The sequence below is a fragment of the Aphis gossypii genome, unplaced genomic scaffold, assembly GCF_020184175.1.
Source record: "Aphis gossypii isolate Hap1 unplaced genomic scaffold, ASM2018417v2 Contig01040, whole genome shotgun sequence".
Taxonomy (NCBI): domain Eukaryota; kingdom Metazoa; phylum Arthropoda; class Insecta; order Hemiptera; family Aphididae; genus Aphis; species Aphis gossypii.
This window is the reverse complement of record NW_026083423.1, coordinates 1-20,110: the sequence shown is the minus strand read 5'-3', so window position 1 is coordinate 20,110 and position 20,110 is coordinate 1. Positions and strand designations below refer to the sequence as shown.

General features: G+C 30.2%; 1 protein-coding gene across 1 annotated transcript; it reads left to right on the top strand.

Moving 5' to 3' along the window:
• The first annotated feature begins 3,647 nt into the window (after positions 1-3,647).
• Positions 3,648-4,883, top strand: LOC126555730 (zinc finger MYM-type protein 1-like). The gene is made up of 2 exons (XM_050210616.1): positions 3,648-4,381; positions 4,451-4,883. Exons 1-2 carry the CDS (start codon positions 3,648-3,650, stop codon positions 4,881-4,883), a joined length of 1,167 nt encoding a protein of 388 aa, XP_050066573.1.
• Positions 4,884-20,110: the final 15,227 nt, after the last annotated feature.

The following is a 20,110-nucleotide window of genomic DNA, read 5'->3' as shown; positions in this document are numbered from 1 at the left end:
TTTAAAATATTTCCAAATAACGTTAGATTGTAAAAAAAAAAAATTATATTCCCTGATAAATAAAATATAAAGTTTCATTAAAAATTACGAAAAAATCGTATAAAACGTAAAATTGTCAATGTTCAAATAATTATACACATGGTAAAAATAATTGTAGGATTGTAAAATTTTATATTTGAGTTAAGGAACATATGATAATAAGGTTTTGACATTTTTTTTTTTTTTTGATAAATTTTGAATAGGACTTTTGAGCGCCTAAAATAACGTTTCAGACCACTGTACGACGTATAATTAATACGGCGTTTCCGCGTTGGTCTATAAATAAATGTGTTTATGATAAAAATAAATAGGTATATGTATGTAAGACTCAGTGCCGGCGCGAGGGGTGTGCAGAAAGAGCAATCGCACAGGGCCTCGCACTTTTGGAACGGCTCTGGGGCCTCACGATTTTATGACCTAGGGATACCTATCAACATTTTAAAATAATATAAAACGTTGAGATTTTAATATATTTCGGTATTCGTTTAGTATGTGACCCACCGAGCGAAAATTGAGTTTAGTTAGTATTGAGTTGGTAGGTCACATACTAAACGAATACCTATATTTCTTATAGATCATAAAATCGTCTGTAGTGAATATTAAGTACGGCCATGTCATGTGAATTTCTTGTTATGTTATATTATATTATAGTCATTGATTTTATTTTGTACAAACACTACAAACAATTGACAATTGACAACGTAGTCAAAACAAAACTGTAGTTATTAATAATAATATAGTTATAGTCTATAATAATTTAGACGTATCCGTGGGCTGTGAGTTGTGACCGGTTGATAATAATAAAATAGTTCATAAGTCTTAATAATATTAATCTATTATTGGTTTTTCCAATAATATTAACTATTAAAATCTTTCTAATTTAGTATAAAATATATAATAATATTATGAACGTTTATCATTTCTTGTTTATTTGAATGGTAGAATTATGTCATCATTATTTTATTATTTGTACGAATGCTTGACAGTCGACAGTTAATTTTGTTGCCGTACTCACAGATTTCTGATGTAACTACTTAAGTACCTATTGACAACTAAGAAATATAGGTGAGTCTTATTTTATGATCATAAATAGTATTAAATAATATACGAATTAATAAAAAAATGTTACCTTCATTACGTCATTAAATACTGTAATATAGTAGATACTAGATAATGTAAAAATAAAGAAGTAATAAATAAAAATAACGTTTGTAATTTTGTTTATAAAAATTCTAAGTATGGGTACCTATCGGATATTAGCGTGTGTTGAGATTTTTAACTACATACCTACTACTAAAATCCATAATTATATTTAAGTAAAATCAAGGGTATCAATATCAGGGTTGCTACTAATTTTTACTTTAAAAATTGAGAATAGTGAGTATTATTATTTGCAATTAAGTGAGTAATGTTCTAGTAAAAAGTGAGTATTATTTTCATTTAGGTGAGTTTTTTTAATCAAAAATATAATAAAATACAGCAGATTTTAATATTGTCCCCTGTTTATTATTTACAAGTTATAAAACAATTTTTATTGTATTTATTATAATAAGTTATAACTGTAATAAGTGGTACCACCTATAGTAAAGGTAGACAAACTTATGATAAATCATCTGACATCTATTCAATTTTCAAATATTAGTTTTAAAAAGAAAATTTTTTATGAGTGTTAATTCAAAATATTTTGCAAATATTCTTTATTTTTACATATTTTGTCAAGATTTGAACTATAAATGCTTATAAAAAAATAAATAAATGAAAACTAAAAAAATTATAAATAATTATAAAAATGTAAAATATTTAATTTAAACACTTATTTACAATTAAATAGCTTTAAAAAGGTGAGAATATTGATAAATAGTGAGTGCGTAGCAACCCTGTATTAGTGCAATATCAATATCACTAATCATCTTTTTTTTTTCAACGCAAAGTAGTAAATAATATTACAATTTTATTACAGTTAAATGTGCAGAATTTTCAACTCTACAAATAATGCATAGACATTTCTGACATATGAATGACATGTTCCAAAATAATAAGTTAATAGGTACTTAATAGCACGATATTTTCTTATTTTTGATAGATTAAAATAGGCCGTAGTAGAGACATCGGGAGGACTTTTGATTTAGGTGCTAAAAAAGAGCAAAACAAAAAAAACAAGAAGAATTTTTAAAGAAACAATGTGGTGCTTTAAATAAATTTCCAGGCTTTAATTTAACCCCAGTCATTTCTGCTAGCTCCTGTTCTTCATCTGTTCAACCAACTTCTAATATTAAAACAACTATTTCTTCGAAGGATAATAGTAAAGATAACTTTACTTTTCCACATTCTGAAGTTTTTATAAACAACGTCAATCCGAGTTTTTCAAATATATCTTCTACTTTAACCTCTTATTGTACGATTGAAAAAGATCAAATTGATAATAGTTTTTTAAATATTAAGAATTTGGATAATATAAAAGCGCCAATCATTTCTACTAGCTCCTGTTCTTCATCTGCTCAATCTACTTCAATAATTAAAATATGTACTCAAGAAAAAGACAACAATTGTTTTAATAATATTGCAGTTTCAATAGCCGATGATGATATCAATAATGATGCTATTTTGTTATCTAAAAACGATAGTGTTCAACCTCTTGTTGTTGATTTGAATGATCCTGCATATTGGCCACAAAGCATGACGCATACAACTCAAATACAAATTGTTGAGAGAGGTCCAATAAGAATTTTGGATTTTGTATTTCCCCTCCAAAAAAAAAGTTTCAATCGCTCATTATAGCAAAACCATGAGTAATGGTGAAATAGTTGACAGAATGTGGTTGGTTTATTCAAAAACTGCAGATCGTGTTTATTGTTTGGTATGCAAACTATTTGAGCCTACTTTAAATACCTCCCTGGCAAATGTTTGTTGTGATGATTGGGGACACTTGTCACATTTATTGAAATGTCACGAAAGAAACAAACATCATTATATAAATATTAAAAAATAGATAGAACTAAAAAATAGACTTTCTTCATCTCAAACTATTGATAAAGAGTTTTTAGCTGCTTTTGATAAAGAAAAAAGACATTGGCGTGGGGTTTTGACTAGAATTATTGCAGTTATTAAATATTTAACAAAACATTCTAGCTTTTCGTGGAAAATCAGATGTCATTTTTACAAAGAACTACGGAAACTTTCTTGGACTTATAGAAATGCTTTCCGAATTTGATCCCGTAATAGGTGAACATATCAACAGAATCAAAAATAAAGAAACTCATGATCACTACTTAGGCCATCAAATTCAAGACAAGTTGATACAAATTATAGCTGAAAAAATAAAAGAAAACATACTAAATAAAATTAAACAATTCAAATATTATTCTGTCATAATGGATTCTACATCCGATATAAATCATCAAGAACAAGTTTCAATAGTTATTAGAATAGTTCTTATGAATTCGGAAAATAGTGAGGACATAATATCGATCAAAGAATATTTTTTAACTTTTATCAATGTACACTCAACAACAGGTCTTAATCTTTCAAATACTTTAAAAAATCAACTAGACGAATATGGTTTAAAATTGTCAAATTGTAGAGGGCAGAGTTATGATAATGGGTCAAACATGATCGGTCTCTATAAAGGTGTTCAGTCTAGAATATTACAAAATAATCCAAGAGCTTTCTTCGTACCATGTTCTGCTCACAGTCTAAACTTAGTTTTAAGAAATTCTGCTAAGAGTTCTACTAAAGCGATTACATTTTTTGGATATCTTGGTAGAATATATAATTTATTTTCAGCGTCTACTCATAGATGGGACATATTCAAATCTCACTGCAATCTATACATTGTAAAACAATGGTCCGAGACCAGATGGGAAAGCAGGATTAATAGTGTCAAAGCCATACGTTTTCAGGTAAAAAATATAATGCATGCATTAAGTGAAATTTTAGAGACGTCCGATGACCCAATTACTAAAAGTGAAGCATTATCATTGTTAAATGAAGTTGGAAGTTTTGAATTTTTATTAAGTCTAATTATTTGGTATGAACTACTTACAGAAGTAAATATTGTAAGTAAGAATTTTCAGAATCCTAATACGCAATTGGATGTTTCAACTAACATGCTTAAAGGTCTTATTGTATTTCTTGAAAAATACCGAGACAACGGATTTGAAAAAGCAATGGAAACTGCCAATCAACTAGCAATTTCTATTGAGATTAAGCCTACATTTAATGAAGTACGTTACAGAAAAAAGAAAAGATGTTTTAGTTATGAAAGTGTTGATGAAACCCTTCAAGATCCACAGCAAAATTTTCGAACTCAATATTTTTTAGTCATTTTGGATTCAGCGATTATGTCAATATCGAAGCGATTTAACCAAATAAATAATTTTAATTCAAATTTTGGATTTTTATATGATATAAGCAAGTTAAAAATTACGCCTGATGACGAAATTAGAAAACATTGCCAAGATCTTCAAATAATTTTAACAGATGGCGAAGATAAAGATATAGATGCTGTTGATTTATTTGAAGAACTTCTCATTCTTCGAGAGATGGTTGATAATAATATGACCACTTCACAAACATTGAAATTGGTTAAAAATTCATTGGGTTCATTTTCAAACGTCGAAGTTGCTTTAAGAATTTTATTAACAATTCCGATAGCTTCAGCAGGAGCAGAAAGAAGCTTTTCAAAATTAAAATTAATAAAAAATTTTCTAAGAAATAGTTTGTCACAATTCAAATTAGCAGGTTTAGCATTAATCGCCATAGAAAGTGAAATCGGGGACAGTTTAAGCTTAGAAAATATTCTAGATACTTTTGCAGCACAGAAAGCTAGAAAAAAAATGTTTTAATTTAAACGATCATTGTTTAATCACCCTTATTAGCTATTTTAATTTGTATTTTATTTACTTACAGTTTTATGTTTTTTAATATGCTTGATTTCAGAATTTTTTTATTTTTAATTCAATAACCTATAGAAGTATTGATTCTGACTATGTTGTATATTATGCTCAAATAACTATTGACAGTGATAAAAATATAAAATATTTAATAACATTTTTAAAAAAAAAACCGTTTTGTTTTTAATTACACTATACTAAAATATTTTAATTATGTATTTACCAATGAAATATGGTAATTTTGATTTAGAACTTAACCTAACCTAGGTCCGGGGCCTCTCGTTTATAATTTGCACAGGGCCTCGCAAATCATACCGCCGGCACTGATGTAAGTACAATAGTATTGTCAATAAACATTACACTGCTAATATATTATGAAGCTTTGACGAATTTTAGGGAAAATTATAAAAACATTTAAAACTATAATTTTGGATAAAATGTAAAAAATGAAAGTAAACACCATGAGGATTGAGCGGGATACATAAATTTCTGTGGGGGCTGTAGCCCCCTTAGCCCCCATGCATACTAATCCATATGTACAGTGTCAGTGTGTTGTAAGTATTGCAACGTGCTCTGATGTCATATGACTACTCATATACATTTAATATAGTATACATAGGTATCAAAACGTAGATAATGATGACCAAATCCAAATGGTAGACATTTCTTAAAACTCATGGACGAGTTCGTTAGAACAAATAATGATCAGTAATCTCGGGTTTAAAAAGTGTAGGGTAAAAATTAGCCAAAATACAATTAAATTTAGTAAGCGTAAAACAACGCTATAGACTATATAACAGCGGAGCAGCTTTTCTTGAAAACGCTGGCCACGTCGATAATATTATATTATATTAAATTATATTATACAGCGGTATCGTTCATGGTCATACACGACATCATCGCACGCGCGCTTGCGATTTCACAGGAAATCATCGATATTTGATTTACGCAAATGCGTGGGAAGAGCGGATGCACGTGCATTGACCAGCAGGGACCTGCCGGTACCACGGGGGCTCTGGACGAGATATAAGGGGGTCCAGATTAGGCACATTTTAGACCTAACCTTCACGACACCCAGTTTAATAATTTTGTCATTTTGACTTATGAATATTTTTGTCGAAATAAAACACTTAGAATTAATTCAACAGTCTTCATCTTTTACAATTATTCCATTCGATACTACATCATTCAATTGCTTGTACGTGACACGTTACAGTATCTATTATAATATTCCATCATAGTCCAATATATTAAACAAAACATTAAAGCAAATCAAATAGGTATCAATTGTACAATACAAATATAAACAATTTTAATATAGGAAATAATAATATATATAATTTATCCAGAGAAATTGTTACAGTATACATTAAAACGTATTACACATTACATCATAGTCAATTTAAAGGACATGCATAATAAAATACTATAACCAAAGTGTCATAAACATTTCCTACAGAAACTCTAAGTATGATTCAGAATATTTGCAATTACAACTTTGACTTACCTAACTATACCTGTACATAACTCTTTCAGTGGCTTTTATTCAAGAAACATATCAATTTTATAAGTATGTGTGTGTGTGTGTAAATAAATATTATAATAATATAATGCAATAAAAAAAATGAAGAGTATAGAATTGAGATGAGCCATCATATATACCTAATACATTTTTGCATGCCATCGTGCCAAGGACATACAAACACTTATTTTCTAATAAAATATTTTTAAGCATATTTAAAGCATTTTGTTGATGTTATCGTTAACGGATATAGTACTGTGCGATACCAACGCTTTTGTGCTCTTTAACACGACCCATGGTCGAAGACACGTACGTTTCCCCACCCACCCTCCTCCCATGAAACTTTTTTCAATTTTTTTTCACAAACATTTGATATGGAATTTGTATGAATTTATACGATTAAAATCTGAAATTGTACGGATTTATTTTTAAAGAAATAACCAAAATAATGTGGAGGTGCTGTAGAAACGTTTCTAAACGTTTCCCTCAAATTTGTTTGAAAATGGAAGATGTATTACAAAAAAATCAAGGATATCAAATGTTGTCAGGTATACAAAAAGTGCTATCTGGAGATGAAGATGGACATTTACCAATAAATTATTCACCAGATATGGCTTCAAATATGAAATTTTCACCAATAACATCTGTAGATGTCGAGAGATCTTTTAGTTTGTATAAGCATATTTTAAGTGATAGGAGAACTCACATGACTCCTGAGCATATGGAACAATACATTGTAATAAATTGTTTCACGCGTGATGCATAAATTATGTAATTGCACATTTTTTAATATTAATTATTTTTTTTTATGTATATTTAAGAAAAACCATAAGACTGGTCAAGAAAGTAAAGTTACTATTTTTTTCTATTTACTAAAGACTAATTTATTTTAACAAAGATTGTTATTTAATTTTTTTTTATTTTAATTTGTGTTATTTTGTTTGTAAATTTAAAATTAAGAAAGGTTAAAAAAATATAAAAACATAAAGGTAGTGTTTATTAACTATTATTTTAAAGTATTATTTTATTAATTTTTTTAATTATATTATTATTATCATTTTATATATATTTATTAATTTGTATGTTGAAATAAATAAATTGATATAAAAGCATATTTTTGTATATTTTACTAATATTTTTAAAGAATATTTCAAGCATATATTCAAATTTTTAAGAGAATATAAGCATCATATTTTGGTTGTTTTAAGAGAATATAAATCCGCGCTCTAATTATAATTGTTTAGAATACACACACAATATTTATTTATTTCAGTATTTTTCTGGAAACCGGTGTTTGTTGTTTGCACATGTACTGCAATTACATACGTCTCTTTTATTTTTCTTAAAGCATATTTCAAACATTTTAAATTAATTTTACTTTTTTTATTTCATTTTTCTCGTTTCTGTTGTGTTTTTTTAAACAAAATGTTTAGTATATTTAATATTAAGAAAAAAGCTGACAAGAATACACCAACTAGGGATAACGAAGACTTGCAGTGGATGATCCAAGTCCAATAAATATTAATAATTCATCAATACCGAAACCGGATGCTCCTAATAATATTCAACCTGAGCATTCTGGAATTACATTAAGTGATTCGTTTCAGTTAGATTTAGGGGACTTGGAATCAGGACCGACTCAACGTATACTAAATGTAAATTCTAAAATACTTGATGAAATAAAATAATTCTAGTGTACCTATTTCAAATTAAATTTACAGAGTTATCCCAAAATATTAAATGGAAAGCAAAACCGTTCATTTTCTTCAAATTACTATAATACATATCCATGGCTAGAGTATGTCACGTAGCACAAATAATATTAATAATAATCGGAAAAAGAAAAAAAAAAGAACGAAAGAGAAACAAAACAACAAGTGTTGAATACGATATTAAGTAACGTTAATATAATAATAATAAAAAGAAAAAAACAGACTGTCTTTTCTCACAAGAGTAATAATAATAATAATGCGCGAAGGCACAGCGAACACAAAAAATATGTATCCCGACGGGAACAAAGTCAACGACACAAAAGAAAATATATATCTATAATAATATATATATTTTATATACGGTCACTGTCGCGAGTACTCGCGACAGATGCGGTCTGCAAAGGCGGCGGGTGGAGATCGGTCGTAACGCGCGGTTAAAAACAGACAAACGCCGCCGTCGCTCTCGGCGGTCGTCACCCACGCCGCGGGAGCTTCGGGGCTCATCGCCGACTCAGAAACTGGTTCGATTAATCGCTCGGGCGTCCCGATTGATTATCGAACGAGTGGTGATACCTAGGCAAGGGTGTCTAGCGGGTGAGATCGCGGTATTCGTGCGACACGACCGTGTCAAGTATAGCGTTAAACTAGATCAGTGGCGTAGTTATGGGGGGGATACGGGGATAGATCCCCCCAGAGCTTTTTTTTTAATGTTAAATCATTGACTTATTGAGCCCCCCACTTTATGTTTAATCAATAAATAATATATCCCCCCCAGAATAAAATCATAACTACGCCACTGAACTAGATGCGGTATTCTGCTTTTCTTGTCGAATGTTTAGTACCAGTACAGGCAATACTAATTTTAATAGCGACACGAATTTTGTTGAAACGGGATTTCGTAACTGGAAAAAGGTGAATTTAAAATAAACTATTCAAATAGTATTTTCAACTTAATATTCGTTTGCAGCTTGGTGGCAAAGATTTTAGATTAACTTCCCACGCACAATCTAAAATTGATATAAAGTGCACGGAGAGTTGGTTAGGTTACCAAGAGTAAATCTACTAGAAGTGTGATTGCTCAAATATCAGCCCAATATAGAGAAGAATTATAAAAAATCGAATGTATGCAAAATATTATTTTATACTCTCACGTCGAGGAATTCCATTTAGAGGCTACGATGAATCAAGGTATCTTTCCCTTAGGGCCAGTTGTACCGTTGCGTGATTAAACATTGATTAACTAATCGTCGATCAAATTTTAATCAATGATTAAATTCCAGTGCGTTGTACAGTGGGAAATTTGACTCTGATAAGTTAATCAACGATTAAAGTTTGATGTGTTGATTATAGTACATTTATTTACAATATTTTCATCGCCAAGTTGGTATCAACTATAATATTTAGTTTTAAGTTATCATTGTTATCATATGTACATATTTTATTGCCATAAGCCCATAAACGGCATAAAACATCACACTTTTGTCTATTGTAGACTGTATATTTTATATATTAATATAAATATTTGATTAATTATGAATACTTCAAAACGCACATCCAATTTCTCTGCAACTGAAGTCGATGCATTAATTGCGTTGGTAAAAAAACATCGATCAGTTATTGAATGCATGAAGATTGATAGTGTTAATGCCAAGTAAGAAAATATATTTTTTCTATATAATAGTACTATACTTTTATTTACTTATATATACTATTCATAACAGTTTCAACATTTATAAATAACATAATGTACTAATAATATATATAGGTATAATAACATTAATATTCTTTAGAATGAAAAAGGATGCATGGACCAAAATCGAAGCTGAATTTAATTGCCAGTGCATTGATAGTCCACGTAGTGCTCAGAGCCGTGCCGTGGGGGGGGGGCTAGGGGGCATGCGCCCCGGGCGCATGGTTTAAGGGGGCGCCAAAAAAAATATTTTAGAATATTTTAAACTATACATAAATAAAATACACGAGAAACATTATTGTTTTACAACTATTTTGAACCATTAAAAATGATTTCTGAACAAATTTCCGTCTATGGTTGAGTAATAACAATTAGTAAACCGCAATGTTTTATTCTTGTATTATTTGGCTTTATAATAAAATATAAATTTTCGTATTCTTTATCTCAAATCTATTGTTCGTCATCTCGTCGAGCACACTGGGCACGATAATCGAAAAAAACCAGATACAAATTATTGCCTATTGGTATAATGTTATATTATACATTATTTTAACATTTTACAAATCATCGTGTTAGTTGTCAGTACGTTATCTGAATTATACCGAGCAGCTGAAAAGTTTGTTCCTACATTTTTCATGCACCGGCGCACCGCTCCTTGTTATTTGTTCGTGTAACCACCATTGAAACCAAATTTGATCTTGAGCTTTTTTTAAGGATTTGAGGTAAGTAGTATAATATATTTTTATTCAAACCTAATATACCGACCGGCGTATTAATTTCGTCGTGTATTAGCTACTTCAATAAGAAACAATGAGATCGCCGTACGCACCGACTAGGGGGTTAAGGCCGGTGTCGCCGGAATTTTCACAATATCGAAATTCACATATTTAAATATTACTTGACACATTACAGCGGAATTTCCGCATGTAAGAAATAAAATCGCTACATGTCACGATTTTTCCGCAAGTGTGACACCGGCCTATATTGAATAATTCGTCGGCGTTTTCGTCGTGATCGATACACGGGCGCACGGCGCACGCCGATAACGAATTATGAAATTAAAAATAACATATTAATTAAAAATAAAAACGTAAAAAATTATCATGTATAAAAATATTAAGTAAGTGGTTGTCGTCGTGGTCGACCCGACGCACGGCGATAACGCAAACGGACAATATAATAATAAAATAGTAAAATCACAACAATTATTACGTCCATTTAGGATCAACGTACTCGTACATAACAAATATTATTTATAATATACTATATAAGAGTGATTATTATATTTTATATTGATTTTTGTAAATGTCGTAAATGTTATAATGTATAAGTAATTAATGGCAGCATATTTTTGATTTATAGAATGGCCCCCAAAAAATTATCAGGTGCACAATATAGAAAAAAAAAAGGATAACGAATTAGAAAATAAATTGTTAGTAGGTGTAAAATGAGAGTTCTGGAACCTAACCAGCCCTCTATCCAGCTGACCCGTCTAACCAGCCGCCGCCCCCACCCCCGCCGCCGCCATCGTCCCCGTCCCCGCCGCCGCCCACGCCGCTACCATGGTTATCATATTATTGTACACGTACTATATTACCGTACTATATTACCGTACACATATTACCGTACACATATTAATGTATATTCAACAGTTATCATACACAGAACTATTTTATCATATTATTGTACTCACATCATGTAAATGCTTGGCTAGTAAGTTTTTCATATGGCCGTGTAATTTTTCTTTAAATGTATCAGTTTTGATGATACATGTCAATGGGGTAGAATAGTAGCGGGGGAATATATGTTTGGTTACGTTTGTACATATCCCGGTTCGATTCTATCCCAGAATATTATATTTTTTATGCAAAGCACCCTGTGTAAGCAGAATATTTGTAAGTGAAAATAAAAAGTATAAATTCCAAAATAAATATAAATTCTGTGAACAATAGTCAGACGAATTATCATACGCTATCTATCCCTGTTGTTATCACATATTACCGTACGCATATTACCGTACTATATTACCGTACACATATTAATATATATTCAACAGTTATTTCCTTTCAATAAATATATCTGTATAATCAAAACAAAATGTATATTTCATCTACCTCATCCCTCGATGACCACCATAGATCGTCACTGCGTATTGTCACACATTTAAATTAAAACGTTCATGTCTGAATACACACCTCACTAAAAAAAGAAATCCCTAACACAACAATAGTACAGGTAAGTATCCGTCTGTCTAGACTCTATTTAATTCATATAATATACCCTGGGTCCTTTAAGTCAAATGTATCCTAAGATTTCGAAAACCAGAGTTTTTCGAAATTAGTTGTATTTTTGTCGATCAACAAGCAACAGCACATTTCTACATACATTTTCTGTACATTTTTTTTTCTTTTAAATATGGATCTCATGACACATAAGTACCTTTATAGTTTTTTTATATGTAATACATCTAAGATTTTTTTTTTTTTTTTTTTTTTAGTGTATGAAGTATTCCATTTTTATTTAAATACTTCTTTCGAAGAATTAATTAAGGTCACTTGTAAAGATTGTGGTCTAGATTCGTTATGTTTAAATTGTAGGTTAAGGAAAAAAAATTTTTGTAGTAAATACCATCTTGTAAAAAACTCAAGATGGTATAAGTTTATTAATAATAAGTTTATTGGTAGACCGCAATGGTTAATTGAGGACATAACCAAATACTCGAGCTTCGATATCGAATTTTTCTTACTTGAAATCTTCGAAGAAGCCTATCAATTACATTGTGACGATGGGCATTCCCAATGGAAGCTTCATTTATTAGATAATAGTTTAGTTTGTAATTTTTATATATTCCAAATAAATCATAACAATTGGATAGATAAATTATTAAATAAGTGTTTCTTTTTTCGTAACTCCTCCTCCATAGGAAAAAACTATTGGGAGGAGTTATTATATAAGATTTATATTTATAAGTTAATAATGTAAATAATGTAAATATTAGTTTAAGTAGCATTATATTAATTTAGATTTAAAATTAGGAGAAAAATTAGAAGATAAGAAAAAATTAGAATTAGGAAAAAAGAAAAAAATTAGCTGTTTAATTTTAGATTCGTTAAATATAGACTATAGTAATAAGATTTTAGATTATATCAATAAAAAAATAAAGTTCCACGATAATTATGACGAGGAGGAGATATGGTGAAAAACATACAATCATATCTTTAGGTGAGTTATATAAATCATATATAAAATGTGTTACAAATTAAATAATACGTCGTTGGGTTTTACGAGACTATTTGATCGAAAAACACTAGTGTATTCTATTGTTATCGAAAATGTCCTGTCCCAACCGGTCTATTCTCGACACGTGCAGGTCAGTTTCAGGAATTTTATCGATGCTCTGTTCAATACAATGATACCCAAAATAGTTAAAAATCTATAGTGATATACCTAATTCCCAAATAATATTTTACCTAACCCTGGCTTAATTTATCTTCACCGCCCCAAATGCTAAGACACTTGCTCCGTTACCCGTCGATGTACGTTCAGTCTGTTCTAGACAACCATTTCGTACGTATTATCTCCGCGTTTTCACACAACAGTATTAACAATTTTTCCAAGCGCTTAAACACTTTATTTAAACATGTTTAAATGCGATAAGTGTCCATCGGTTTTTAACGCGAAGCGTAATTTGTTGACTCATAAAAAAACTCATCTCGGAATTCGATTCCAATGCACTATTTGCCTTACGATATTTAAAAACAAGTCACATCTTAATAGACACCAAAAAACACATACCGGTATACGTTTCCCGTGCACTATTTGCCCAACGACATTTAAATACAAGTCAGATCTTAATAGACACCATAAAAATGTTCATGGTACGTATTTATATAATATTATTTTTCATCATTCATTATATTAATTTATAATAATTTTTTCAAGGTATCATTAACGTGCCTGCTCATCGTCAACCCGCCGCACGTGAAGATATACAGATAACACCACAAATAACTGTTCCAGATATACCGGCTGGTGGTTCAAACATGTTATCTGATGACGATATTTGTATGCTTGCAATGGACGCATATGAAATGCTAGACGCTAATACAGGTATTTATATTTTATCACTCGCGACATTTTCGACAACACATTTTTAGATATTAATTAGGTTTATTATTTTTTAAAGATTCTTACACTACAACCGATAACGGAAAACGTACTTCTTCCGCAAACACTACGTCTGCTATCAAAGCTAAAAAAGCACGTTTACTTCTTGTACAGTCTCCCGGCTTTATCGAAATTTCGTCTTCTGCAAATAGAAAAGTCGTATGGTATTACGCAAAAAATATCGAAAATATTCAAAACTATATTGAATTTTTTAATTCGATTAAATCTGAATTAGTCGAGTTACTAAAATCACAAGCGTCTAAACATCCGATCAAGTTTAATTTAAAGCTGGAAGCTACATACAATATTCCAAATGTTGATAATACATCAGAAAACCGTTCATTTAAGACCTCAGCTAGACCGATTTTTGCCGAAACTGGTGTACGGGAAATTGTTGAAGAAGGCATTATAAAATTAATGGCTGAACAAGACGAATATTCTAGCAAGGGAAGTGGTTATACGCTACAGTGTATTGACGGAATATTATTAGGTGTTTATCAATATACGCCTATGAGCGCATCGTCTTATATTCCGTTACCTGATTTCATTGAAAGAAAAAAAGCTGTAATCAACCCTCAAAACTCAGACCAACAGTGCTTCAAGTGGGCTATATTAGCAAAACACGTAACAGGTTCAAATAAACAACGTATAGAAAATTATACAACGCACGAAGAAAAATATAATTTTTCTGGTATCACGTTCCCGACAAAATTACATCAGGTTAACATTTTCGAAAAAAATAATCCTAATGTAACTGTCAATGTTTACGGACTCGAAAAACATTTCCAACCACCGCAAAAATTTCCAAAATATGAAGTGTTTCCACTGAAGGTGGTAGATGAAGAAAAAACAGATCATTTCGACTTGTTACTAATAACCGATGATGAAAATTCTCATTTTACCTACATCTCTAATTTTTCCCGACTTGTGCGATCACAGAAAACCCAACATAATGGACGTGCTGTATTTTGTAAACGATGCTTTACATCGTTCGAACCTCTAAATATTAATAAATACGAATTAAATGAGCGCATACGATTTGAAGAACACAAGTTAATATGCGGAACACATAAACCAATTTTACCTCGAATGCCTGCTCCTGGATCGATGTTAGAATTCGACGCATGGAAAAAAACTCAACGACATCCGATAGTTATATATGCAGATTTTGAAGCACTACTAAAAAAATCAGATGAAAAATGTGGAAACAATACAAAAGCTATTCAAAAACACGAGGCCATGAGTTATGGTTTTATGGTTAAAGCAAATAACGACGTTCCCGCAGAACTGCTTGAACAATTTAATATTCCAACTTCACCTATAATTTTTCGTGGCAATGAAGATAATCAGAATGTGGGTGAACATTTTGTGAAGAGTATCGTTGAAATAGCTGAAAACATTGAAAAATTACTACAAACCAACATACCCATAACCTTTACTGCAGAACAACAACAAGCACATAATTTATGTAAGACATGTAATTTATGTAAAAACGGTTTCTCTGTGGGAAACCATAAAGTTGCTGATCACTGTCACTTATCGGGTAAATTTCGACAAACATTGTGTAATACCTGCAACCTCAAGCTTCAAACACCAAATTTTGTACCATGTTTTTTTACAATTTATCGAATTATGATGCACATTTTATTGTAACTGAACTCGGTCTCGATGTGAAAAGAATTTCTGTAATACCAAACAGTGAAGAAAAATTCATCTCATTTTCAAAACACGTTTCCAACAACTTTTCAATACGGTTCATCGACACATTAAGATTTATGGCTTCAAGTTTATCAACACTCTCGGAAAATTTATTAACACCAGGGTTCGAAAAGTTTAGAGAAACAGCTAAACATTTTAATACCGCAGACTTGCCACTCGTTACTCGTAAAGGTGTTTACCCTTATGAGTATACGGATGGTTGGAACAAGCTGGAGCAAACCAATTTACCAGAGAAAGCAGATTTCTACAGTACACTAGCAGAATCAAATATACAAAAGAAGATTATGAACATGCAAAAACTGTTTGGAGTCACTTTGGATGCAAGACTTTGGGTGAATACAGTGATCTATATCTGAAAATTGATGTTTTATTGTTGGCTGACGTGTTTGAGAACTTCAGAGACCTATGTTTAACCACATACTGTTTGGACCCATCTTTTTACTATACAGCACCAGGATTCTCCTTTGATTGTATGTTAAATATACCAGAGTCAAATTAGAGTTACTCACAGAGTATGTTATGCTGTTGATGATTGAAAAGGGTAATATAATAATAATTATATATAAAAATTTACATTTATAATATATAAATTTTTTATAGGAATTCGAGGCGGTTTTGACACAAGCAAGTATGAGGTATGCTAAAGCTAATAATGAAAAGACCCCAGATTATGATCCAACAGGCCAAATCATGGTTAATTTATCAAGATTGTAAGTATACATATACATATATTTTAATTATTTTTTTAATATTAATTTATTTTTTTAGGTAATAATCTATACGGTTGGGCAATGTCACAACACATGCCCTATGGTGGTTTTAAGTGGTTGAACCTAAACTAGAAGGGCTGAATGATTTGAACGATACATCACCCATCGGACGGATATATGAAGTTGACATTACTTATCCGAAAGAACTCCATGATAAACACAACGACTTACCTTTCCTACCACAAAACGGTATCCCAGCTGGTTCAAAAGTAAAAAACTCATGGCAACACTTCAGTCGAAAAAAAAACTATATTATTCATTACCGAAACCTCCAACAAGCTATAGCCAATGGACTCATAGTTGAAAAAGTAAATGTATAAATGTTTTTATTTTACATTTATAATATAATTATTTTTTATTATAGGTTCATAGAGTAGTTCAGTTTAATCAATCACCATGGCTGGCTCCATACATAGCACTAAACACAGAGATGCGAAAAAAAGCAGCAAAAGACTTTTTCAAACTTTTAAATAATGCGGTTTTTGGGAAAACCATGGAGTCTATGCGGAAAAGAATAAAAATGGAACTGGTGTCTAGTGATCGTCGTTTACAAAAACTGATAAATCAGTCAACATTCAAACACTGTACCACATACAATGAAACTCTAAATGCAGTTGCATTAGAAAACAAAATCATTGATTTTTGTAAACCTATTTATATAGGTAAATATAAACATTTTAATTTTTTTATTGTCATATTAATATTTTAAATTTTTATCAGGTTTTGCAGTGCTGGAAATTTCCAAGTATTTAATGTATGACTATCACTATAACGTAATGCAGAAACATTATGATGATAAAATTGAGCTCATGTATACAGATACAGGTAAATTATTATTATTATTAATTTATTATTTTAGTTTCATTGGTATTAATTTAATTTATTATTTTAGATTCATTGGTGTACTGTATTCAAAGTTCAAACTGATGATTTTTACAATGATCTGTTGAACAATCCAAACTTGTTGAATCGAATGGACACTGCAAATCTACCCCGTGATCACCCGTGTTACATTGCTGAGAGAAAGAAGATTCCTGGGCTATTTTCTGATGAAACCGATGGACGTATTATGAGAGAGTTTTGTGCTCTCCGTGCAAAGTCCTACGCTTACATTTTAGAAGATAAGGAGAAAATCAAAGCAAAAGGAATCCGTGGACATGTTGTTAGAAACCATATGACCTTTCAAGATCATAAACGGTGTTTGTTTGGTGATACCAGTTTGGAAGTAACACGTCAAACGTCTCTATTCGTTCATTCAAACACAATTAAAGACCATCAAATCCGATAAATTAACTTATAACAGTTTTGATGATAAAAGGGTTATACTTGAAGACAAAGTACATACCCTAGCTCATGGACACTATTCTATAGAGTGAGTATATAAATATATATATATTTTAATTATTTTTTAATTATAATTTTGAATTTATAGGGAGGAACTCGAAGCAGAACTAGATAGTTAGTTATATATTTGTAATGATTATTTCTGTATGTATAATTTTTTTTATACTTGTTTAATTTTTGTAAATATTTTTCTATGTCATATTTTTGTACTTGTATATTTTACTTTAAACCATTTTCTTTGAATGTTAGTATGGTATAGAATTAAAACTCAATTTTGAATTGAAAAATTATTTCTGTATAATTTTTATACTTGTATATTTTACTGTAAACCATTTTCTTTGATAGTTAGTAGTATATGTAAAGATTATTTCTGTATGTATAATTTTTCCTATGTCATATTTTTGTACTTGTATATTTTACTTTAAACTATTTTCTTTGATAGTTAGTATGGTATAGAAATAAAACTCAATTTTGAAATAAATAAATATGTTGTTTATTTGAAATAAAAAAACATGATTACAATTTTTATGAATTATTTACAAACCATTTTCTTAAAGCAAACACTTTATAAAATGTACATTATTTAGGATTTAAGTCCTTATGAAAGATACAACAAGGTAAATTTTCTTCATCACATATTTGATCCAGTCGAGGACAAACCAAGTCTTCAATGTTGATAACTGCAACGTGTGGTATATACTCTATAAGTAGTTGTTTTTTCTGTTCGCCTTTGGTGTAAATACAGTCAAACTTTAACGAATTCAATATTCTGCCAAGTTCTTCATACTCAATATCACCGTAATCTATTGATAGCTGATGAACATTTTGTAGCCACTTGTTAGTTTTTCGACATTTATTATCTTGATTAGGTTTTGAATTTTTAAAAATCCAGTGTTGAGTAGCCCATGTTTCTGTGTCTACAATAGACATCTCTTTAATCATATATTTGTTATTCGCTCCAAGAATGTATTGAATGTCAATGATGCCTGTAGACATTATGATTGTCTTTAAAATAAGTTCAATAGTATTGAGTTGACTATGTATAGCAGGTAATGTTTTTTTCAAATCGTTTACAGCTTCTAGAATAGTTTGTAATGTAACTTCAGCTTTTATCATATGCCTGTATATATCTAAACACGTTAATCCAACTTTTCTGTTTGTTCTTCTTGTAATTGAATAGATGTATGATTTTCTTCAATTAAATGTTCAATTTTATTTAATTTATCCGAATATGATTTAATCGAATGTTCAAGATTTGAATTAATTTTTTTTATTTCACCAGACTGAGAACTACCGAACACGTTCATAGTAGAAACTCAACTAAAGTTATTTTCTAGTGTCACTTATATTTATCCAACTATTATGTGTATTGTCAAACCCCAGCAACTTTACAATATCTGTGTCCCCTTCCTACGAATAATTTTTTTCGATTAAATATTCGTTTGGGTAATTTGTTTTACATATTCCTCAGAGTAAAAACAACCAGCAATTGGTTTTCCTGTATAATCTTGTAATTGATATGTAATAGGCATGGTTTGATTAATTTTGATAATTTTGAATATTTCCGCAGACCAACTGGTAAATACCTTTTGTAAATACACTTTTATATGTACTTATACGAACGTAATCACCAATTTTTAAACTATTTTTTCAATTAATAATTTTGCGTGTTTTTATTTCAACTGATGTTGGATCTAAATCAGCTTGTGTCGGAGTCATCCTTATTGTTCTATGTTTTGTATTATTATACTCATTAATCAATGAAGGTAAAATAGAATCCAATTGTATGAACCTCGTGCAGTAAACTCTCTAAACATTTTTTCTTTTAATGTACGGTTGAAGCGTTCTACAATACATGCTTTCATGGTGCTATACGTTGAATATTTGTGTATGTTATACTTTTTCATCAATTTATCGAATGTTGTATTATAAAATTCTTTGCCGTTATCAAGCTGTAGTAGTTTTGGTGAACGTTTGAGTAGGTAGTATTTTCGACATTGCATTTGAAACTTCTTTAGCAGTTTTTGATTTTAATGCTATCGCCCATGCAAATTTCGTAAAACAGTCTATGACGCATAGAATATATTTGTAACCTTTATTTTTTTTCGAATATGGTATCATTTCAACCAGATCAGCTTGCCATAGATCATTTTTTCCGTACACATTAACTATACGTCTTATGTAATTTTTTCTAGCAGGTTTGTGTAGTTCAAATGCGATATCTCGCTTAGACATTTGGTATACGTTTTATGTAA

Bases quoted from the DNA above. Each gene is read 5' to 3' on its own strand.
- LOC126555730 (XM_050210616.1), top strand. From the start codon at position 3,648: ATGATCGGTCTCTATAAAGGTGTTCAGTCTAGAATATTACAAAATAAT. The intron at 4,382-4,450 runs GTCAATATCGAA...ATATGATATAAG, and splicing joins ATTTTGGATTCAGCGATTAT to CAAGTTAAAAATTACGCCTG.